Source organism: Notolepis coatsorum, assembly GCF_963971535.1.
Source record: "Notolepis coatsorum genome assembly, chromosome: 6".
Lineage (NCBI taxonomy): Eukaryota > Metazoa > Chordata > Actinopteri > Aulopiformes > Paralepididae > Notolepis > Notolepis coatsorum.
In genome coordinates this window covers 129,352,749-129,378,176 of record NC_140170.1, presented here as the reverse complement: position 1 = coordinate 129,378,176, position 25,428 = coordinate 129,352,749, and the positions used below count along the sequence as shown (strand labels likewise).

General features: G+C 45.2%; 1 protein-coding gene across 1 annotated transcript in view; it reads right to left on the bottom strand.

Annotated features, from left to right (window-relative positions):
• Window positions 1–25,069, bottom strand: part of eif6 (eukaryotic translation initiation factor 6) — a 30,336-nt gene extending 5,267 nt beyond the window's left edge. The window contains exons 1-6 of the mRNA XM_084317137.1: window positions 24,927–25,069; window positions 24,504–24,641; window positions 10,368–10,453; window positions 8,648–8,823; window positions 8,101–8,277; window positions 5,429–5,613 (exon numbers count right to left, since the gene is read on the bottom strand). Of these exons, the coding sequence (XP_084173263.1) occupies window positions 5,429–5,613; window positions 8,101–8,277; window positions 8,648–8,823; window positions 10,368–10,453; window positions 24,504–24,610 (731 nt within the window). The 5' untranslated portion in view covers window positions 24,611–24,641; window positions 24,927–25,069. The remainder of the gene's footprint in view (window positions 1–5,428; window positions 5,614–8,100; window positions 8,278–8,647; window positions 8,824–10,367; window positions 10,454–24,503; window positions 24,642–24,926) is intronic.
• Between the last annotated feature and the right edge of the window lie 359 nt (window positions 25,070–25,428).

Here is a 25,428-nt window from a genome sequence, read left to right as displayed (position 1 = left end):
TGTCCCAAAAAGGACAATAACACCAACTTATGCATACTGCACCTTATGTGAATACTGTATATTTCAGTTAGTTAGATAGACAATTATATTGACTTATTTATTTACACCCGTGTACCCACCCATGCTGCTATGATGCCTGAATTTCCCCAAGGGATCAATAAAGGAATATCTTATAAACCAGAGATAAATTAATTAACGTTACAGAAAAAGAAGTATCCAAGAGATTTGAACTGGGGACCATATGGTCAACCAACCAGTTGAGCTAAATGAGCAGTCATCAATTGCTAATCCATCATTTACACTTCAAGTGCCAATTGCGGTCGTCGTGCATTAATAAATCAAGATATCATGCTATTATGTCATGTTCTACAATAGGACTTACTACTATATGATACTAGGGATGTCCAATATTAACACTTTAATCGCCGGAAACGCCGAAACTCGTCATTGCCCGCCATGCTCATTCTGCCGAAGACGCCGTAACACGTCTTTGATATCAATATTTCAAAAATCTGTGATCGAAATCATATTTCTCCTCCAGGGACCTGAGATATACTGCTAGGCTCCACTCAACCCTCGATGGGCAGATCGCCCAACAGGAAGTGACGCGCCAAACAGGAAGTGCTCACCCATATTTCGTCCGGGCACTCGCGATCGTTAGCAGGACTCCATCTCGACACACTGGATAATCAATCGCTCGCCCTAACTCAATAAACAACGTTATTTGGACGTATATAGTATTATACAACCTGGAAATGGTTCATCTAGATCAACATCCCATAATAGAAAACAGTCTACTCCAAGCTGATCGCCCAACGGCCCGAGGAGACTGGGGTAAGTTTCAGCGTTTATTATTACCGTGTTCGATATAAACTGCTCCGATGATCATATGACCCACAGTAGATGAATGATATAACGTTGCCCACGGAATTATAAACGACCCCCCACCCATCCGGTCAACATCAGATCATACGTAGTAACTTCTAGAAGTACCTCCAGTTGAAATTTTTTATCTGGCACCGATCGCTACCAAACTGTATTTGATCATCAATATAATGCATTTGGGGCTATAAATCAAGTTCTGGAGAAAGCTGCAGAAAACGATAAAAACATACTTATACTTTAGACCGTATTTTAGTATGAATATGTGAATGAAAAAGTATAACGTTGCTACACCCTGAACAATAGATATAGGACATTGAATGGGCCATAATAATGTCAATTTAGCAATAGAATTAAAAAAGTTATAGCCCTGCAAAGAAGGGGAACTTCTCCATAGACAAATAGAGCTGGCTAGGGATGGTAAATTATGAATTTAACCATGGCGATCAAAGTGTTAAAATGTGATATCGGAAAATATCGGTTTAATTTTTATTTTATTTCTATAACCTTTATTTACCCAGGCAAGCAAGTAAGAACAAATTCTGATTTTATTTATTGTAAAAAGTATGCATAATATTATGTTAATTCCACAACAAGACATATGAAATGTTTATTACCTGAAATTATTCAGTTTTTTGGGGGGGGGAAACCCTGCATATATCGGTATCGGTTGATATCGGTATCGGAAATTAAGAGTTGGACAATATCGGTATAGGTAAAAAAGACAATATCGAGCATCCCTATACGATAGTCATTCGAATAATAGAAGCATACTTTGCTGGAACGATTCATTTCAAACGTATACAGCGTGTGTGTGCGCTCTCGCGCTGACTCGTTAAGCAGGGATTAAAGCAAAAAAGAATCTCCTGACTGAACTTTTTTCAGGCCAAGTCTATTCTTATTTTAACCTCCACTGTATTTTTTTTTAATAGCGTTAGCGTTTTAAGGGAGCCTACTTGTAGAGCCTACTGTCCTGACTGTGACTATAGACCCTACTGTTGTGGTTGTTGTGCCAGGCAGGGAGGCTGTGTGCTGGAGAGCGTGAATGCAAGTCTTGTGGCTAGCTTCTGATTGATGGCGAGCTAGCACCCTTTTCCCATTACTTTGAACCATGAACTAAAAGGCTTGTTATCATACAAACAAGGGACTAAACACGTTATGCCACAACAATGTGGAACGCCCTACCCACAGCCGTACACATTTTTGAATCCTCAGTGTTTCCCACAGGATTTAGTGAGACTGTGGTGGTGGGTGAACCTCTGCCCCTCCAGAGGGGTCCGGGGGCATGCCCCCTCGGATTTTTTTTTACGTTTTAAAGTTAAATGCATCAATCTGGTGCACTTTGAGAGCAAAATTAAGAGGCTAGATCTATGATGATCTTTGTGCTCAAAACACAAAATCGACTAGACACTAGAGCATACATTTGAGCCATCAAAGAAATTAAGCAAAAGTGGTTGCCTGTGTTGAACTAGTTTATTTTTTTTAGAAAAAAAAAAAAAATAGACTGGATTACTATTACGACTACTACCAGTGCCAATACTACTGAAACATCCCTATTGGCAAACTTGTATGTGTAATATATATATATAATATATATGTATATAAAAAAAATATCAATTACAATATTATATAAATATAATCAAATAGACTGAAATCCGTCTCAAGACGGAACGCTTTAATGCCTGCGTTAAGCCTTTCCCTACGCATATTCATTTCCGGAGCATTTCTTTATCCACTCTGGTTGGATGGTGTATTGTACTAGCAAATCGCTTCCCGTTGAATGAATCGGTTGAGTGCAATGCCGACTCGCTACGTTCCCCCGTTCACTCGTCTTCACACAGCCTAGAATATGACACGCCCACTCTTGACGTCACGGTTCGCGAGGAAAAACCAACTATTTTCTGGTGCCATCTGAGCACCGATTTATCACGTTCTGAACCAATTAATCCCGGTCTGAACACGTTCCCGGTACGATATTACGTTCGGGAACCGGCTCCAGCACGGAGCCTGGCCGGTGTAAAATGGATATGTGTGTTACATGGTCCGGGCGGAGAATTTAGACCAAGCCAAGTGAATCGCTTCATCCGAGCACTTTGAAACGCATTCAGCACACTCCATGCATATTTTGTGCCAGTTCATGTCAGGGACCCGATGGACATCAATACTGGAAATCGCGATCAGACAATTGGAATATTCTTTTTGGGATACCTCCTAGTAAAGGTAAGGACTATCAAATCAAATCAAATTTATTTATAGGGCCCGACAACACACGTTAATGTCCCCATGGGCCGTACAGATCTTCTTTAAACAAGTCAAGAAGAAAACATAACAATAAGTCAAGAACAGAACAACATAAGGTGCAAACATTTTTAGATGGATGCAAATAAATGAAAGAATGCAAGCACTCCCAGACATACCCCACGCGAAGGTAAGGAAAAACTCACTAAAACCTAACAATAGGGAAAAAAGCTCCACAGGCAGTGTGGAGGAGAGAAACCTTAGAAGGGCCATTCAAGGGGCGTTCTCCCTTCTTAGATGTTGGTGATAGTAGTGTTGCTATGTGACATCAATTCTACTTTGATCCAACAATGATTTAACATCGATCGCAACGATCAACGTATGAAAAAAAAATGCCGTTGCCGACGATCAGAGCATCAAAAAACGACCCCCCTCCCCCCCTTTGATGCATTCCTGATGAAACATAATACCTATTATATACCTTTGATTTGGAAATAGTAACGTGTCCAGGTGAGCAACGCAAACGCCTTTAGCAAAATTCACATATTGCTCCATAACGCAGCTTCCAGGAATTAGCCAGGATCACTCCGAAACTATACAATATTCACCACGGGATAACACGCGAACGTATACATGAAAAAATTTAAAAAAAAAATACATGTTGGACGAGGACTGTCAAATGAGCCATAGTATTGTCTCCATAGCTATAATATAGAATAGATATAGCCATGCAAACATCGTGACGCACAGTGAAAATCCCTATCTTTTAAAGCGTGGCCCATTGACTACAAGGATGGATAAAACGGCTGGTGCTGAAAGTGTTAACACTTTAAGTGCCGAAAACGTGTTTAGGCGTCTTTCCTAGCCATGCTAAAGTTGCCGAGGACGCCCTAACTCGTCTTTAAAGGGGAACTATTTTACTATTTCTTTCACTATTTGGGCACTTTTACACAATTCCTGTGGGTTTATGGAACACCTCTGTAATTTTTTTTTTTTTTTAATTCATTGTTTTGTATTTCTAATCAAGTACTCAAAAACAGCATTTTTCGACCTCAAGATCTTAAGCCGTTTTGAGCCTGGGCTCCAACCACAGTGGGAACTGTGTGGAAACTCAGCTGATTATCATGCAGCGGTGTCTCTCTGACATCACAAATCAGCACATTTTCAGATGACTCAGTTCAGTGAGGGTGAATATTGTGAGAGGAGAATTGGAAGAATGCGCCAATATGAGAATTAGAGACATAGATCATATTAATATAAGTCCACATAGCTAGGAAACAATGCTAAACACTGAAAAAGGCCATTTATAAGATAGTTCCCCTTTAATATCAATATTTCAAAAATCTGTGATCGGAATCATATTTCCCCTCTGCAGCCTTCACACACAGTTCTGAGCTCCTCTCAATCCTCTAGCGGTTCAAGAGTGCCATCTGGTGGCCGATCGGCAGAAGCGCCAAACAGGAAGTCATGTGGATGAAGTGGTGATCACCCATATTACTTCCGGCACTCGCTATAGTTCCCGGGACTCGAGCTCAACACAATACATAGCGATCCGTTGCCAATAACTCGATAAACAACATGATTTGGACGTATATACTATTATACAACCTGGAAATGGACCGGGTATTTCGACATCCCATAATGGAAAACTGTCTACCCCACGCTGATCGCCCAACGGCCCGCGGAGACTGGGGTGAGTTTTAGCGTGTAGTATTACCGTGTTCGACACTAACTGCTATGATGAACATTTGACCCACATTAGATGAATGGTATAACGTTGCCCACGGAATTATAAACGATCCCCCGCCCATCCGGTCATCATCAGATGATACGTAGAAACTTCTAGAAGCACGTCCATTTGAAATTTTTCATCCGGCACCGATCGCTACCAAACTGTATTTGAACATCAATATAATGCATTTGGGGCTATAAATCACGTTCTGGAGAAAGCTGCAGAAAGAGATGAAAACATACTTATACTTTAGATCATATTTTAGTATGAATATGTGAATGAAAAAGTTTAACGTTCATACACCCTGAACAATACATATAGGACATTGAATGGGCCCTAATAATGGCAATCTAGCAATAGAATTTAAAAAGTTATAGCCCTGCAAAGAAGGGGAACTTCTCCATAGACAAATAGAGCTGGCAACGGATGGTATATCATGAATTTAACCTTAGGCAATCAAAGTGTTAAGAGGTAAAAGAAAAAATATATATATACAAATAAAAAAGTATACTACTGTATGTGTACGTGTCATTGCATTGTATTACGTTTAATGTGGGGTTTTCAAACCACACCAACCTGTCGATCAGCGTGTCCCTCATGGTGGTGGCAATGGCGGAGGGCGGGGCTGTGTCGTTCAGTCGGAACACACTCTCAATGACGGACAGCTCCGTGCTGGTGGTGTCCAGGCCACAGAACGCACACCAGTCGTTGACCACCATCCCTCCTGCAATCACCTCACTTCCCCGATTCACAGTGCCTGCCTGAGGGGTAGAAGGTAAGCGTGAGGGAGGTTATCAATACCAGTCATTGACGATGCCTACCGTCTGTCATCACCTCCACATAGGGGGAGGAGGGAGGGTCTCCGGAAAGAACAACCCTCTCCCTTGCTCTTAACTAGGGTTGGGCACCGAGAACCGGTTCTAAGAGGAACCGGTTCATAACTTCCGGTTCTGGAACCGGAAGTAACATATTTGCATTTTGATTCTTAATTTCGATTCTAAAAAAATATATATATATATATATATATATTTTTTTTTTTTACTTTGTCAACACTTTGAGTACCAGGGACGTCGTATCTCGTTTTATTAGCCCCCCCCACTGAGTGCCACGGACGACAAATATCGTTTTATTAACGATCTGAAATCATATTTCATCAACCGAGTCTCCCGTTGGTACAGCAGGTACAGCAGCCCCTACAGGAGCTCAGAATGGAAAAAAGCGCCCCCTATCGTCTATCCCTGTGTAACTGCAGGTCAGTCGCTTAGACTGACCTGGGATCTGTAGATATGTAGGGGCGGAGCCAGCTGGTTCCTTGTGCTGGTAAGAAGTCTGATCAACATGGAAGTCATCGCGGGACGGGAATCAGCCTGGAATATATATTTACAGCAGCCAATACTCAATCAATAAGCGTTATCGATATTTGGAATGGCGATCAGGAATTGGAATGATCTGATCTGAGGTAAGGAATCTATTTGACCAGTCTTGGGATAATCAGAGTTGTATTCGCTGAGATCTCAGCGTTTGCCCTATGTGTGATGTGGCTGTTTGTGCGCGATCGCTGATGAGGAAATAAGAGAATCGATTTTCAGATCGCCTCTATAGCGTGCATACGTACACATATACTATCGATAATCTAGCGTTTATTTGAAAACGATTCATAAATAGGCAGAAGAATTACAATGTTTGTGTATTCTAGAATATTCCAGTAAATGTCTTTTATCATGGAATCTTTATATTTTCCTTGAAAACTAGGGCTTTTCAAAATGCTATAAAACGAAAATGAAACGATCAAAAAACAATCCGCTTCGACAACGTTGACTGGAAAACGAGTCATTGATAAGCGACGGGCAGATTAGACACATAGCCATAATTTAAAACATAGATTAGGCGTTTTTAAGCTAACATTGAAGTGGATGGTGGCGTTCAACGGGTAAATCAAGGTTAAGCAATGGCTCTGAAAGTGTTAATTAATACCCTAGTTACAGTACAGCAACCAAATTAAACTGTATCAAGTCAACTGACAATGTGAATAGTATGAATTTTTTTTAAGATTTTAACCCAAAAAAAAAACTCCTGCGAAATAAGCTGTGACCTGTTTTGACCTGCACCTCAAAGAATCGGAATGGAGAATCGTTTAGGACAGGAATCGAAATGGAGAATTGGAATCGTTCAAATCCAAACGATGCCCAACCCTACTCTAAAGGAAAACGCCAACATTTTGGGAAATTAGCTTATTTGCCATCTTCCCTGGAGTTAGACAAGAAGATACATACCCTTTTCTTCTCTGTGCATGCATTAGGCTTAGGTAACAGCCCCTCCGTTAGCGTAGCTTCATCACTGGAAGTGGGGCAGACCTTTACCCTGAAGTTCCCTATAGTCCCGAAATACACTCCAAAACGTTCCTGTAAACATGTTGTGACCTGTGTATTTACCACATGGAGAAATACAAAAATAATTTAATTTAGACAATTATGTTTTCTAAGGAAATATACTCGGAACTATTTTTTGCCGACCCACTCCTCTCTGGGGCGCAGTCAGTGATTTCACGCAACGCAGTGATACTTACTAACGTGACGCCAGTGTTTGTTTACATTCTCATTTCATTCAAAGGATCCGAACAGATTGAAGTTTATGGATACATGACTTAAAATCCTCTTACCTTGACGATTAAAAGCCTCCCCAATTTAGAAAACAGTATTCCCATGGCTGGTGTTGATATGCTGCTAGCTACGAAAACCAACAGCCGGACACTAAAGCAAATAACGAGGGTAATTTTTACTTCCGGTCTGGGGGTTCCAAAATAAAAGAGCGATGTCTATAGCACCGGAAATACGTTTATTTTGTACATTATATAACGTTAACACGAACCTAAACTAACGTTACAACTAACGGCAAAAAATAGTTCAGAGTATATTTGCTTAGAAAACGTAATTGTCGAATTAAATTATTTTTTATTTCTCCACATGGTAAATACACAGGTCACAACATGTTTACAGGAACGTTTTGGAGTTGTATTTGGAGTGTATTTCGTGACTGTAGGGAACTTCAGGGTAAAGGTCTGCCCCACTTCCAGTGATGAAGCTAAGCTACGCTAACGGAGTGGCTGTTCCCTAAGCCTAATGCACGCACAGAGAAGAAAAGTATGTATCTTCTTGTCTAACTCCAGGGAAGATGGCAAATAAGCTAATTTCCCAAAATGTTGGCGTTTTCCTTTAACCCTCCCTCAAACAATCAATCCACCCTCTCACCACTAGAGGGACTTGCAGCAGTGAAGACAGTTCATCTTGGTCTTCTATAGATGTCTTTGGGTGGACCAAGCCTCCCTGGTTACTGAATGCGCAGTAGGAGCCCACCAGGACCTGCTCTGCCACCGTCTGACGGAACACCTCCACCTTCAGGGCGTCTGCCAGGATCTCCTCAGTCTCCTGGGGGGAGGGAAGGAAAGAAAGAAAATGTAAGTTCATTATTGCTTTCTCTAGGCCCTCACTCTGCCCACAGAATCCACCACACAGACTGAATACAGTGACATTACCCAAACATGCGTCTCTCTCATCCTGTCAAAGTCTGGATGAAACATCACTATTATATAGCCACTGCACATGATATAGCCACTGCATCCAATCTGTGTTAGTATATAGATAGTGTGTGAATGAATGTATGTTTTTTGCCATATTGAGATCCTTATGTGCCAGCGATGTGTAGTCACTGGAGGCTAGAACACCCAACATGGCATTTTTATGCATGTGTATCGGTCCATCAGCATATGAATGTGTGCGTTCTTGTTCTCCCTCTCACCCTGTCGAGGTCCGGGTGGACCAGCGCCACATAGTCGTTGCAGGCAATGACATTCCCCAGGGCGGAGAGCCTCTCCTCTACTCTCTGAATCTTCACAGAGTCTGGCAGGCAGTTCCTGATGTGCTGAAGCTCCTGGTCTGTCGTGTTGTTGGGGACCATGAGGCCGTGGCGATTACCTGAAGAAAGAAAGACGAGACAGTGAGAAACTAAACAGGAAGTGGTTTTAGTATTCACATGTTGCTACAAACGACTATGTCATAGGTGCCGTTGAGTAGGGCACTAAACGCCCCGCCCCCCCCGCTAAAATTATAGCTGTTCAGTAGCCAACAGTGTACTGCAGGGGTCTCAAACTCACGGCCCGCCGGCCAATTGCGGCCCGCTGGATGATATTTTGCGCCCCCCCTACTTGACATCAAAGTTTAGTGTTAGTGCAGCCCTCGCGCAACTTTTTGCAGAGTCGTTGTGCGGGTTGGAAGTTTTATTTATTTTATCACTTGTAGGCTACCATAGCGCAGGCTCATGAGGGCATGTTACGTTGGTTGAAACGTGATTCCGGAGTGATACCAAGTAAAGTGGACGGAAAATATATCCCGCCACCCAGTGCGTATGGCAGGCATCCTCAAAATTCTCCGCTATCTCCTCTGCAAGCACTGCTCCACTGTCTGCGTCTATCTACTCTGGTCCAATCACATTCAGCGTCCCGTCAGCGTTCCCCCCCCCCACCCACAGTCTGCGAATCAGAGGCAGAGTAGGGCGGGTCTTCATGGAATGCGTGTCGTCTCTTTCAACGGTTCGAGTCAGAGCGAGAGTTGACAGCGCATCTACAGGTAGTCTAATCCACAGGTAGTCTAATCCACAGGTACTGTAGCTAGTAACCTTGTTCCCAGTTTTATCGCCGTGAGATAAATGTAGCTAGTAGCCTAGTTTCGCCAGCAGGCAGCTAGTAGAAAAATGTGGCATGTTCAAAGATGGCCAGTAAAAGAGAAGTCGACAGTGAAAATCGCTGCAATTCAAAGGTGAATGGACTGAAAAATATGCGTGCATCCTCCCAGCACCAAACCAATGTGCCTAATATGCCAAGAAACGGTAGCTCTTGTGAAGAGTAATAATAATAAATAAATGTATGACTGAAGTGATGGAGACCATGTTTGATGGCAAACAAAAGCAAATCCCCCTCAGATAGCACAGCAACCAGAATAACTGAAATACTGGCTGGTGATTTGATTAAACAGCTTTGTGATAGAATAAAAAAAAATGCAGTGCATTTCCATAGCTGTGGATGAGTCCACTGACACCACTGAGAAGCCTATGTTCTGAAGAACCGTTCATGTTCTGAAGAACTGTTCATGTTCTGAAATGTTATTGCTAAAGATTGGATCAGTTGTACTTTTTTTTGGAATACTTGAAACCCCTTTTTTGTGGAATATTTGATGCGGCCCAGCCTCACCCAGACTCTACCTCCAGCGGCCCCCAGGTAAATTGAGTTTGAGACCCCTGGTGTACTGGGTAGCCCCCAGGTATGAATGTTTAACAGTGTGTAGTGAGTGTGAGGCAAAGTGTTACTGAAAAAGAGCAGGTGTCCCGTTTCCTATCCACACGTGCCGTTATGTATATATGCATGAGTGAGAGTGAGCTGACAAAAGGAAAGGTTCATGAGAGATATACAGATGTCAGATGTCTCACTCACACAAGTATCCGGTTGCTCAGGAGTAATACTCACCTACACACATCCTCCCTATGATACGGCACCCGGCTATGGAGGCGTGTACCACTGGGATGGTTTCCGACAGTTCCCCTTCAAATACACTGCAACCAGACACACACACACAACACATTAGTTAATCTAGACTAGAGCCATATGAAATCCGCGTTGACGGAATCGACCAATAAAAATGGAATAAACGGCAAAACATGGAATATTGCAGAATTTGGCCTAATCTGGACTGAAATTCCGTTTTCGGGTGGAACGTTTGGTGCAAAGCAAACATGACCGGGGACCGCTGCGTGTTACACACAACACAGCTGTGTCCAAGCGTCTGCCGTCTGGCTGCTTCGGTGTTAACGACGTCAAGAAGCTAAGAAATTCTGCAATAAGCCCTAAATTCAGAGCAGTATCCTTTTTATGCCTCCGGCGATAAGGTGTTTTGCTAATTATGTCAACGTACCGTGGACTGGACCCTCAAAAACACAGTGCAACACTATTGTGATTAAATAGCTATGTAACGTTACAGTTAGGGATGTCCGATATTATCGGCATTAAAATGTGATATTGGAAAATATCGGTATCTGTTTTCATTTTTCTTTTTACATTTCTATAACCTTTATTTACCCAGGCAAGCAAGTAAGAACAAATTGTGATTTTATTTATTGTCAAAAGTATGCATAATGTTGTGTTAATTCCACAACAAGAGATATGCAATGTTAATTACCTGAAATTATTAAATTTTTTGGGGGGGGAAACCCTGCATATATCGATATCGGTTGATATCGATAAGAGTTGGACAATATCGGTACCAGTAAAAAAGCCAATATCGAGCATCCCTAGTTACAGTACATAGGACTATAGATGGAAATGATAGCTTCTAGCTAAATCTAGTGCACCTATCCATTTGTTTAATGCAAACTAGGGATGCCCCGATCGATCGGCCACCGATCGTTATCGGCCGATACTCAGTATAAATATGCGATCGGTGATAATGCTTTATTTTCGCCGATCGTCAAACCCGATTTCACTCGCTGTCGCTGAGTTCTGTCTCAACACCGGGTGGTGCGGCGTCTGCTCATCCCTCCAGCACGCATGTAAACACGGGTCTAGTAGTGGTCTACTCTAGTGGGACGGGACACGGGAGGACGGCGTCTCCATGAGCTAACATTAGCTTAGCTACCGTTACAAAATGACCCAGTCAACTATTCACTTTTAGTTTAATACATGATGAGGCATTGTCTAACCGAACGGTATCTAGCCGGCCAGCTACCGATAGCTCCTGACATAAACAAACGCTCCACAAAGTCTAGTAGAGTGTATGATACCTGTTAGCTGTTAGCTCACGTTAGCGCAAGCTAGTTCACTGTTCAAAACGAAATGTCCCATTGAACTAAATAATTCACTGAGGCGTTGTATTAACATTATATATCCGGCTAGCAGTAGCTACAGATAGCTCCTGATATCAATGTCTTATAACACTGATTCGATGCGTATTCGAGCTGAGGGCTTGTGAATGTGATTTAACGTTATACCAATACTAGGGTCCAGCTGCAGCGCCGGAGAATCCTTGCCGTAGCTCGAGGCTACTCGAGTATAGGGTCCAGGTGCAGCCCCGGAGAATCCTGGGCGTAGCTGGAGGCTACTAGAGTACACACAGACAGTGGAGCTTGTTGCGTGGTGGCGATGTCTCGCAGATAATACAAGTACAAGTCTAATTATATAATATATATATTTTATTAAAAAAAAATATATATATAAAATAAATTTTAATTTCTTTTAATCAAAAACGATCGGTATCGGCCGATATGGCTCACGACGATCGGTATCGGTGGCAAAAAACGTGATCAGGGCATACCTAATGCAAACGATTGTCATTACACACAGTCCTTTATAAACGAAATAAACTTAAATAGCTATGTAACGTTACAGTACATGACTAATAGATGGAAATGATAGCTTCTAGCTAAATCTGTTGCACCCATCCATTTGTTTAATGCAAATAATTGTCAGTATAGTCCTTTATAAACGAAATAAACTAAAGGTGCCTAAATTATGCATTACTATATTTCATCACAATATAATAGATATAGCTAGGCTACTGACATCGTCACTGATACAGATAAATACAAATAGCTAGCTGCTGTATCTATTGTTTACACTTGAAATGTGTATTTTTATTTTGTGTGCATTTTTATTTTGTCACAATATTATTCGAGAAAGTGTAAAATTGAACTGTATTTCTGAGTTGCAGCACTTAAAAACATTAAATGGACTGTTATATCTTATTCAATTGTGGACATTTATTCATTCCCACTTATTAGACACTATTTCTGATGGTAAAATGAGCATAAAAAGCCAAATACAGAATTCTGAAATATTAAAACGGAAACAACGGAATTTGGGGGAAAATGTAATGGAATTTGGAAAATAATTAAACGGATTTCATATGGCTATTTAATCCCATTAGAAATCGGTGTAAAGCACACTACCACCACAGTGTTCCTTAATCATTCAGCAGTGGTAGGTAGGGATGGGAATTGATAGGATTTTATCGATACGATTCCATTATCGATACGATTCCATTATCGATTCGATTCTTTATCGATTCCCTTATCGATACCTGATCAATTTATGATTTAAATAAATAAATTGGAAATGCAACAGAACTACATTTACATTTAGTCATTTAGCTGACGCTTTTATCCAAAGCGACTTACAAGTTCTGTACGACAAGCCATCAGGATGGGCACAACTCTATCAGCTGAGCAACAATGTTCATCAAAGTGTTGAGTGCTACAGTGTAGGTTAGGTTAGTTTATTAGGACAAGTGCATGACAGTACGGTTAGTTAGGGTTAGATATATATTTTTTTATTCAGATAATGGTTGAAGAAGTGCGTCTTTAGTCGACGGCGAAAGATTGGACGTGATTCGGCTGTCCTAACTGGGGTGGGTAGTTCATTCCACCATTATGGGGCAAGGACTGAGAATAGGCGACTTCTCTTTGATGACCCTCCCGGAGCTTGGATAGGAGTAGGTCTGAGGCGGCCAGAAGATGCAGAGCGTAGGGGTCTAAGCTGGTTAGAATAACAACATGAAACTTGACATTTCTGATTGTCATTTATTGTTGAGCCCCCATGTCAGAAAAATACAAAAACTGTAAAAAATAAAACATTAACTATAGCCTACACTTAAATAAAATAATGTATTTGAGATTCTCTTAAAATGTATTTATTTTTTTATTCTTAAACTAATTTAATCTATTGAATAACAGGTCGTTATTCCTCTGACTTCTGTCACACACACACACACACACACACACACACACACACAGAGAGAGCGCTCCCTCCCCGGGCCCCTGTCCTATAAGGCAGGGGTTCCCAAACTTTTCAGGCCGGGGCCCAGAAAATAAGGCGTCAGAGAGCCGCGGCTTTTTTTTGCCAGGCGACCGATTTTTTAAGCCAAATATCACTTCAATCCTATTAAGTTAGTTCAAGTTAGTTATTCATTTATATGTGCCATTTATGAGAGGGCTAACTTGTTGCAAAATAATAATGATAATAATAATAGCCTCATTAAAATACTATTGTTGCTTCGGTTGTTTTCAGCGTTTTATGTGCATAATCTGTTATTTAGTTTGAAATGTTCGTTGAAATAAGTAGATTTTTCGTTTTTGTTTATTTATTAAGTTAATATAAAACCATATAGTCACATTTTAGAATACAATAGAAAATAATTTTAGAATACAACTAGAAACACTGTCCTGGCCTGCTTCTAAGTTCAGTGGCCTGACAAAATAAATAAAAAATTTAAATCATCTCGCGGCCCATCCGTGGCTGCTCGCGGCCCACCTTTGGGTCGCGACCCCGACTTTGGGAACCACTGCTATAAGGTATTGGCTTGTGTTGCTACACGGACACATTTGTATGTTGCACCACAGTACTTCCTGGCTTACAGAGAATAGTAAACAAACACTCCGTCTCTTATTATATGTGAACTAAAGAGTACAAGGTTTACACAACAGCCCCCACCTGCTGTTTTATTGTATTTGTACCTGTACTATCCGCTGTCAGCTGTTTATCTCTCTTTGTGAGCTTGATTAAATAGCGTTAGCTAACGTTAGCTAGCGGGAACCGGTTTTCGATTCCCATCCCTAGTGGTAGGTAGGGTACATGAATGAGAATGGCTTAAACAGGAGAAAGTAAAAAGGTAGGCAACAAAACAACTATAATATTCATAGCAGGGCTGTACGCTAAGGTTTTTCACTAGGGGCACAGGTGCCCCTAAATAAAAAATGTAGGGGCACATAATCTTTTTTATGGGCACTTTTTAAAATAAAGGTTTTACCATTATAGTGCAAAAAAATATGTTCCTCCTGCCTCATTACTGTGGTCCTTTAACATTTAAGTGCTTTTGTTTTCAGGTTTGTATCTTTTATAATGAACCAACTGAAGTATTACCACAGCTGCAAACATTTCTTCTTTCATTGATAACGATAGGTTATGTAGAGTTATATTAGTATTGGCTAAGCGTCCCGCTCTGAGCCTTACGAGATAATGGGGAAGAGCGGGCGCGAGACCCGACAGATGTACCCCCTGAGGACCCGTAAGCCCACATCAAGGGGTGCAGGGAGCCCTGTCACCCCATCCTTCCTAACGAAGGGGGGGCGCAGTCAACTCCACCTGAATGCGAACAAGAGGGAGCCAGAACCCCTTGAACACACCGTACAGGCGGAACCACGTGTGACTCAACACACTGCGGCCCATACCCATACACTCCTGCTACCCGACCAAAGGACGGGAAGCAGGAAAGGCCACAGACCCCAGAACCGCCTGGGAGACAGAACCCCCGGTCATGTCCATGAGGAAAAACCTTACAAAAGAGCCCGGGGAGGACCATGAAGCTGCAGCACAGATGGCCTCCACCGAGGCCCCACCCAGGAGAGCGGCAGAGGCAGCCACCCCACGAGTGGAGTGCGCCCTGACGCCCCCAGGGGGATCCTGCCCAGCCAGCGTGTAGCAGAGGGTAACACCTGTAACACTGGCGCTGCTCCGACAGTGCCTTACCAGCACGAGCCCCACCGTAACAGACAAAAAGCTGGTCGGTAACCCTGAAATCCTGAGTACGGCTGAGGTAAATCCCCAAGCACGGACTGGACATGACAGGTGAAGGCCCGCATCTAACTCACCAGTGTGAGGAGGAGGACGAAACGCCTGAACCACAATATCCCGGGAGCGGAAGGAACTCCGGATATTCTTAGGCACGAAAGCAGGATTAGGTCGCAGAGTGACACCGCAATCGGTCCGAAAAGACAGGCACTCTGGATGTACCGAGAGAGCACAGAGCTCACCTACGCGTTTAGCGGAAGTGACAGCCAGAAGGAACGCGGTCCTGAAGGACAGCTGTCCCAACGGCGCCCGCTCGAGCGGCTCAAACGGGGCCAAGGACAACCGAAGATCCCAAGTCGGAGCCAAGGAGCGTTGCACCGGCTTAACGCGTCGAGCGCCAAGCAGGAAACGCTTCACAAGAGGGTGGCTGAACAAGACATCCCCTCAAACCCCTCATGATAGGAGGATATAGCTGCTGCATATACCCTCACCGTCGAAGCCGACAGTCTATCAAGGAGAGACTGGAGGTAACTAAGGACAGCAACCAGGGGGCAGGAGACTGAGTCCTGGCCCCCCGCCTTACACCACACTTGGAACATACGTCATCTGCCCGCGTAAGCGCGACAGTGGAGGGAGCATGCGCATTCCAGATGGTAACACCATCAGGATCAAGAACCTGCGCCCCTCAACGTACCCGTCCCAACAACTGACCTAACAGATGTATGGGGAAGAATCCCTGGCGGCACGGCATCGGTCCCAGACCTGCCTGGCCATGTCCAGACGCAATCCTCACCCGTCAGGATGAGGGCCGCCCCGCGACAGTACACCTGCACCCACATTCTCCCTGCCGGGGATGTGGGGAGCCCTTAGGCCGCGCAGATGGAGGACGCCCATAGCCAGCCGCCCGCCGCCTGGTGCAGACAGGGGGAGCGTACTCCTCCCTGTCTGTCGATACACGACACTGACGTCGTATCGTCCGTCCTGATCAACACCATTTGTGGACCAGAAGGACCGCTTTCAACACCAACACATTGAACGTAGCGCAGACCGGGCAGCATGGTTTGCCAGCTGCCCCCTACTGCGTTGGCCCGACGCATCACCAGCGAGGGAGGCGTCGGTGAAAACGCGACGTGAGACAGCGCCGTAACCGTCCTAGGACGGAACCTCCCGAGCGTGTTGACAACACGCTCTGAGATGGATGCCCATAGCCCTCCAACCGTTGACTGGGAAGAGGAATACTCTACATCCAGTCTACAGCAACCCCAGGCTGGTAGAGACCTGCCTGGTACGAGACCTGACGATCCACCTTGACCGCGAAGGACCAGAACGTCATCAGGGCAGAACACTCCGTAACCCCGGATGACGCAGAGGCCCCAGTGCGGCCTCCACGCACTTGGTGAAGATGCGGGGAGCCAGAGAAAACCGAACGGCAGCCTCTGGTACTCATACGCTAACCCTGCAAAGGAAGCGTAGGTAAGCCCTAGGATGGAAGATCGGGGATGCGCATACGCATCCTACAGGTCTATGGAGGAGAACCAGACCCCCACCTGACAGTGTTCAACAGGTAGGAGACGATCCAAAAAATGCTGAACCTTCCCGTGGGACAGGTCCAGCCTGGGTCTTACACCCCTCCCTCCCGACTTCTCGGGCAGAGAACACCGGGAGGAGAACGCCACGACGATGGCTTGCTTCGTCCACAGAGATTGGATCTCGTCGACCAGAGCTGTCCCTGCTGGAGACCCCGACAACAGGGTCTGTACCAAACCTGAAAACGGGTGGGGTTGTGTAAACACAAGTCCCCGCCTCACCATTCTCTCCATCTACCTCGACACATGGTACTGCCGTAGTCATATGTGACGACACTCCCAACGCACCCGCCGTCACGTGGCGCAGGTCCGCCAGGAACTGTAGATAGTTGGCCCGGTCCCCCCCGCTGTGCGAAGACAACCCCGGAATCGTGCGAGGAGCGCGTTCCGTGTCGGAACACCTGACCCTGACACCACCCACGAGGCAATCGCACCAAGGGGGAACCCCGACAGAAAAGGGCCTGTCTGATACGGGGGGCTTCCGATCAAAAAAGCCCCCCCACTGAACACCCCTCCAGAACATGCTGAAGGAGTTGTTCTGCAGCCGGACATGCAAGGTGTAAGGCCCCCATGGGTTCCTACACACCGTAGCCCTGCAGTGATATCACTACCACCCCAAACCATGTGAGCTGCGACCACTTGCCAATATTCCAGGAGTGGGAGCACCAACATGATACCTGGCCTGGCGAAGGCGAGGCCGGGGAAGCCCGCACTGTGTGCCTCAAAAGGTTTCGAGCCCCCCTGCTGACAACACTTAAGTTGACAGACGTAACACCAGGCTCAACCAACACAGTTCAAGGTGTGGGAGCCGCTTGACAGCACAACATTCTCACGGACAGACCCAGGCTCAGCCATCAACTGGGTGTCAGCCCCTGTCTCCATGAGAAGCGAAGAATGGGGCCGCATACGCTTCAAGAAGGTTCGCGGCCCGCAGCCAAAGGAACACACCCAGAGCCCCGCTTCTGAGGGTAACAGAAAGCGGACTGAGCGGGGAGCGGGCTGCTCGCGGCAAAATGACGACGGAGTGGTTTACCAACACCGAAATCACCCAAAATGGCCGATCCCTCGGCCGCCAAGACTGTCGGCCTCGCGATACCCTGTCGATTCTCCAACCAGGGCACCACTGGCGGGGGAAACATGGCCGCCTGTCGAGGGCCCCGTCATCGCCGCTGACGAGGCCGTGCTCTCTCTTCTTCTGGCTGCGCGGTGTGAGGCGGTGTAGGGCCTAGGACAATACCGCCCGCGCTCCAGCAGAAGACCAAAATCCCCTGCGGAGAGGGGAACCCTGAGCGGTTATAGCTTGCGGCTGGGTCAAAGCTAATAACGTCAACAACCTTGCGCGATGTGTCGACGTCGGCCGGCCCTCAAGGCCCCTCCACCAGACACCATTTCTTTAATAGAAAAAACACCAATTCGAACACAGTTCTAATCGTTGCCAATTCCATACCGTGGCGGTACAAGCCTTAACAGCCCACCAGCCACTCGCCAGGCCGACCCATGGTGTCGGCCGGGCGGGGCATTGTTTCAATATATCAAAAACAAAGGACTGACGTTAACATGGAGCACCAGTGGTGATTGCAAACAGCACCCTCCACTGTGGTGTGGACCATGAAAAGGTTAAATGAATAAAAGAGCTAAACCACAAAAACTGTAGAATGAGCAAACCCATACACACAAAGTTTAAGGGGAGACGGACCAGACCCGTCTTCATTCAAAATATTCACAACAGAACACCAGCCCTAGTTTAGCCCATTTACCAAAAAAGGTAAACAAAGCCCCCCCCCCGCACTACTCCCCCAGTATACCGATTGACCGTCAGTATGAATGGTTTGAGAGGAGAGAAAGCTGTAGCAAGACAGACCTTCTCATAGCAGAGTGACAAAATGAAACAATAGCCCCCTACACAGGGCCGCCCCAGGAGATGGGGGGCCTCGCGTCTAAAAACGCACAGGGCCTCACATTTCTCCCAAGCGGCCCTGCCCTTATACTACTGCAGCCTAACGCCAGGCAATGTGGAACCCAAGACAACAATTGCCTGTGCACAGACACGCAACATGTTTACCATGTCGGCTGGACCCATAGCCCCACTACCCGACGCCAACCCAGATGGGAACACCGTTCAACAAACCCCGCCGGAACACAAGGTAATACCCGGCTAGAACCTAGCCACGACCTACCCCGTTGTCAACCCATTTACCCGAAAAAGGTAAATAGAACTCAAAACCCCACAACAGCTACCGACTGACCTTCATTGATGAACCGGGCAAGAGGCGGGAGAGTGACAACATCTCACGGCGGAGACATTAAAACAGCATAGCAATTAGCAGTAGCGATAGCATGCGGCAGTAGCGATAGCATGTTAGCATAGCTTTAGATGTTTTAGCAGCACGCCCAAGACAGCTTGGAAACCGTTCCCTGCAGAGAACGTTCACCAAACCATCTTGCCCCTGGCGCCAACACACAACAAGGTTGTGTTAACAACACAAACCAGCATTACTAACACTAATACCCATGCCTGAAGACACAGGGCCTACCTGAGTACAAGCTGGCCCGACAGCCAGCCTTGTACAGCTGAACCTCGATGTGCAGTCATCAAACGAGGAACATCACAGGCCCGTCGTGTCGCCGAAAACATGCGTCGAAGATGCCAGGGGCCAGCAACCTCCGGTAAGCTTCCAACATTATTAATCTTCCTTAATCTTTTCATTCCGCTAGCTCGTATGGTGCACGCATCCAATACGCTGGGACGAAAATAGAGGAAGGGTGTTTCATGACCAGGGTCATGGTTATATGGGCGGGCCACCATAAGGGGCGGGGCCCCATACAGGTGGGGTGCATGTGTTTTTGTTCGTGGGAGATACATTAGGTATCACAGGAGATAGGAGTATCTCGTAAGGCTCAGAGCGGGACGCGATGCAATACGAAATATAACAGTGTATTAACAGCAGTGCATGTGAGCGGATCGGCGCGGGCGAGAAATCCGCTCTTCACTCTAGACGGCTTGTTCCGCTCCGCTAATCGCTCATGTTGACCCCGCCCCCAAGTCGCTCTCCGCTCGCTCACCTTCATTTACGAATCAAGCGCTCCCCGCTCCACAGCTCGCTCGGCAGAATTTTTCTTTTTGGAGCATGATGTAAATTAGCTTGATTTGACCAAACTACAACAGTCTACACCCCCTGGGCCCCTTAACAATTGTTTGTATTGAGCCGTATTGTAATTGTACCCATTCTGCCATGTTAAATAATGTAATATCCATTAAACTAGCTATCCTAAGCGATGGTAGCTAGCCTAGCCACAATGCTATGGTCGCTGCCATTCACGTTAGCATGTAAGCTAACCACAACAACAATGCTGGAATATATTTTGGTCTAGCAGGATGTGAGTGACGGTTCACCCTTCTCATTGGTTGAAAATGGCCTTCATGTTTGTACATCGCCACCTGTTGCTTTGGCATTGTACTACATGTATATTACATCAGTGTTAAACCACTGTGAGCGGCCCGGAGGAGTCTAAAGGCAGCCCAAGAGTGCTTCCGCGTTTCTCTGATTGGCCACGACGCCCATGTGACCGCGGCAGAGCGGAAATAGGCTGCTGCTCCGGCGAAAGAAAGACAGGCATTCTATTGCCATGCTCTAAGACAAACTCGAACCTTAACCAGCTCCGAAAGAATGCCTAAACTTAACCCTAACCAACTCCGAAAGAATGCCAACCTTAACCAACTCCGAAAGAATGCCTAAACTTAACCGGCGAAAGAAAGACAGGCGCTAGTTACATTTATATAGAGAGATGATAAATTAATTAAACATAAAAAAAAATAAAAAAATTGTGAGTGATTCGAACTTGTCACCAACCTGACCGCAGGCTCCACAGCAAGCTGAGGAACGAGTTGAGCTAACCGTCGATGTTAAAACAGGGGGGATTACGAATGCATAATGCCGCGGCAACCTATGCGACGCTGCCGCTCCGCTCTGGCGCTGACGCGGGGCGTGCGCGGCATTGTCACGTGGGCCGTCACAGCCAATCAGAGAAACGCGGAAGCACTCTTGGGCTGCCTTTAAAGAGGCGGCCCTGAGCGGATTGGAGCGGAGGAGAACTCTCGCTCCGGAAGTCGCGCCAACCCATTTTAAAACCCACTCCGCCACTCACTTCCAAACCACCCGCTCCGCTCACCGCGCCGATCACATGCCCTGATTAACAGTGTTCATTAGGGATGGGTATCGTTATGATTTTATCGATACTACTACTCTTATCGATACTGCTTAACACATTGGGTGCCACGCCCCTTTGCCCAGATAACCCCTTCCGTGCCAGCGCTTTAGTCAATGGGAGGTCAGGGATATTTGCGAATGCTTAAAGGGGCTATGTACTGCTATTCCTAGCACTATTTGGGCAACTTTACACAATTCCTGTTAGTCTATTGAAGACATTTGTAAGGTTTTTTTTTCAAAAAAATGCATTGTTTTATATTTCTAATCAAGTACTCAACCATAATTTTTCAGCCTCAAGAAATCAGGCTGTTATGGCCTGGCTCCGCCCATAAGCACTTTGAGTGACAGTCAGTCCACAGTCTGCACTGGTAGAGGGAGGGAGGGGGGGGGGGGGGGAAGAGAGAGAGAGAGAGAGAGAGAGAGAGAGAGAGAGAGAGAGCCGTTATTGACAAGGCCCCCTCTCTTCCTTTCTCTCCCTCTCGGTGATGAGTCCGCGCGCGGCAGAGAGAGAGAGGGAGGGGGTGGGAGAGAGAGATAGAGAGAAAAAAAAGACAGGCAAGGCCCCCTCTCTCCCTCCCTCTTCCTTTCTCTCCCTCTCGGTGATGAGTCCGCGCGCGGCAGAGAGAGAGAGGGGGAGGGGGTGGGAGAGAGAGAGAAAAAAAAGACAGGCAAGGCCCCCTCTCTCCCTCCCTCTTCCTTTCTCTCCCTCTCGGTGATGAGTCCGCGCGCGGCAGAGAGAGAGGGAGGGGGTGGGAGAGAGAGATAGAGAGAAAAAAAAGACAGGCAAGGCCCCCTCTCTCCCTCCCTCTTCCTTTCTCTCCCTCTCGGTGATGAGTCCGCGCGCGGCAGAGAGAGAGAGGGGGAGGGGGTGGGAGAGAGAGAGAAAAAAAAGACAGGCAAGGCCCCCTCTCTCCCTCCCTCTTCCTTTCTCTCCCTCTCGGCTCTCTGTGATGAGACGCAGCAGCTTGTGTTTTTTTTTCTCTCTTTCTTTCAATCTCCCCCCCCCCCCCCCAAAGTGCCCCCTCTCTCTCCATCTCTCTTCCTTTCTCTCCCTCCAGAGCGCACGGGCCCCACTCCACCTCGCAGCTGAGGAGGCTTCCTCCACTCGCTGTCTAGTCTAGGTAGAATGGGGCGGGCATTAGCTCCAACCACAGAGCCAATCACATCACCCAGCAGCCATATGACGTATATCGGCCGTTCAAATCAAAATGGCCTGATTTACTGGAGGAAAGGGGCTGAGCTGAAACAGAGCAATCCGCCATTATATTGGTATTTAGACACTAAAACACATTGATACGAACTCCTATTACTATAATACAATGCTAGAGACATAATAATGCCATAATGTTTCATTAATAAACACAATACGTCCCATCGACACATTCTTGCCCGGGATGCCTTCAACGCTAAACAAACCCCTGAGCGGGCCGGCACCCTCTTGCACTCGCTGAGTAAACAGACGACCAGAGCGGATGATGCTGATCTCCGTGAGGTAAAGTTTAAGATGAATGTGGCATATTGCATCGCCAAGGAATAAATGCTGTTCACTAAATTTAAGCCGCTAATTTTACTCTGTAAAAAGAACTCCATCGTATGGCTACTTAAATTCCCCTCCGGGATCAATAAAGTATTAATTATCTATCTATCTATCTATCTAATAACGAGACAATATGCAAATAAGGTAATAATAATAATAATTCATTTTATTTATAAAGCACTTTTTCATGCAGAGTTCCTTGTACTTCTGATTAATGCAATAGTGTGTGTGTGGATCTGAAAAAGTGGCCAGCAGACATGATGCTGGAACTGCGACACGTGTGCAGTGCACACACACACACGAATAATTATAATAATAATAATAATAATACATTTATTTATTTGGTTCCACAAATATGTACAGGTGTTTGTATGCATTATATCTATTTGTTATGTTGGTTTCTAGGTGTTTCTAGGTTGGTTTCTAGCTTTCCCTGTAATCTGAGTCCACACCAGCGCTGCCTGGTCTCAGACTGCTTCATATCGGTTATTTGGTTATGTCCTTGTTTTTTTTGTTTTACATTATGGGCAAATAAAGAGAGAATTTGTCTGAAAGCATTTCTTGTTAAAGTTTGGATTTTGTGTGCCCTGTATGCAATCATGTCCCTTGCCAGTCACATACCTATTTAAGTAATGAACTGCACTACTTGTGGTTGTTTTTAGAGACGTTTTATACTCGTGCTACAAGATTTTGGCCTGTGCTACAAAACGATCAACCTCTGTAGCACCAGTGCTATGTGCAAAAAAAGTTAACGTACAGCCCTGCATCAGGGTCACACATTTTCAATTCATCAGGACATATATGACATACAGATAGACAGTACTGCTACATCTATAAATTTATGACATACCAGATTTGCAAATACAGTACCGTTTGTGATACAAAAAGAGTCCAGAAAAGGGAGTATATACATTTGACGTAGAAACTGTACATTGGAGGGGGGGGGTAGGAGGGTTTGGGGGGGGGGGGGGGAACACTGTACAAGCAAAGCTGTACATGGAACATTGACAACCATACTAGGTAATTTACTGTACATTGGAGGGGGTACTTTTATATAAAATGCTTACTGTACCCTTAAGACCATTGGAAGGGCACTTCCTCTCATTTTTGCCACTCAAAGGGGCACTTTTGGAGACGATGTTCAACTGTCTGGGGCACATGGTCAAATTTAGACCACTGGAAGAGCACCAATAGGGCATGTCCTCTCGTTTTCGCCACTCAAAAGGGCACTTTAGCGCAACGTTTTTTAACCGTGGGGGCACCAGGTTACCCCTGCCCACCCCCTTGAGTCCGCCAGTGGAATGAATATTATGTACAACATGAAAGCTTAGTAACAAAATCGAAATGTTATTAAGCACTACCAGACCCGATCTGATTAGTTTGCAGACACTACCCACTGTATAATGTAACGTACCGTAAGATGCAACTTCGCTACGTGTCTATTATGTGTTCAGGGTTCAAAGAATGAAGGACTGTTGATACTTTACAGAGACGTTTCAGAAACACCCAACTAGCCTTATGCAATAAAAATCAACACAACACATTATTCAACGCAGTGGTACGGGTACTAGATAACTGTGCGTCTGTTTCGTAACCAACGTTAGCGATCCACACACTAACGTTAATAGCCGAACTTTATGCAGGGGTACAGTATATTTGATAGACATGTTGCTGCACCAACTACTTTTGGTACGAGAGAATAAGGTGTATTTACCTGTAGAAGTTCTCTGATCCTCCGATAGCCACCAGGCAATAAGTGTTGGTGAGCTTGGCGAAGCAGCCTATCTCGTTGTTTTTCTCAAACGATGCTCTCACAGCCATGGTTGAGATGTTAAGTTACGTTTGATTGATTCTAAAAAGAAAAAACACAATACATTTATGTAAGCTGAATAACTGTTTTATCGATGGACACATTGATTGAGTAGTTAAGTCATTCTAGAATACGAATGGTGGCTAGCAATGGGGCTAACGTTAGCTGGCCCGCTAAAACATGAGTTAGACACTAATTATAGCACGCCAACCAGTCACACAAGGAGCAGCATACACACACGCATGGTGGATTAAACGTTTGGGTTTGACGTATCATGAAATCAAATGTGTTGTGACTAGTTCAATTTAGTATAATCAAGATATTTACCCAAGCAGTGTTCGTGGCCCCTCAACATGCGTGTATATTCAACTCTTCACCCCACGTGTTTACTAACTTCCGCTTTAGAGTTAACGTGATGACGTAAGGACGTACTGTGATTGGCGATCTTCTTCTTCTTCTTCTTCTTCTTCTTCTTCTTCTTCTTCTTCTTCTTCTTCTTCTTCTTCTTCTTCTTCTTCTTCTTCTTCTTCTTCTTCTTCTTCTTCTTCTTCTTCTTCTTCTTCTTATTTGGAATTAATGGCGGGTCGCATATCGCCACCTACTGTACAACCCAGCAATGAATGAATGAATGAATGAATGAATGAATGAATGAATGAATGAATGAATGAATGAATGAATGAATGAATGAATGAATGAATGAATGAAAACTTTATTTAACAGATTGCAGAATGGGTACAATACAGTACGGCTCAATACATACAATTGTTAAGGGGATGCAGACCTGAGAAAGACGTTTGTCTTGTTTCCATCAGGGTCCCCCATTTTCAAT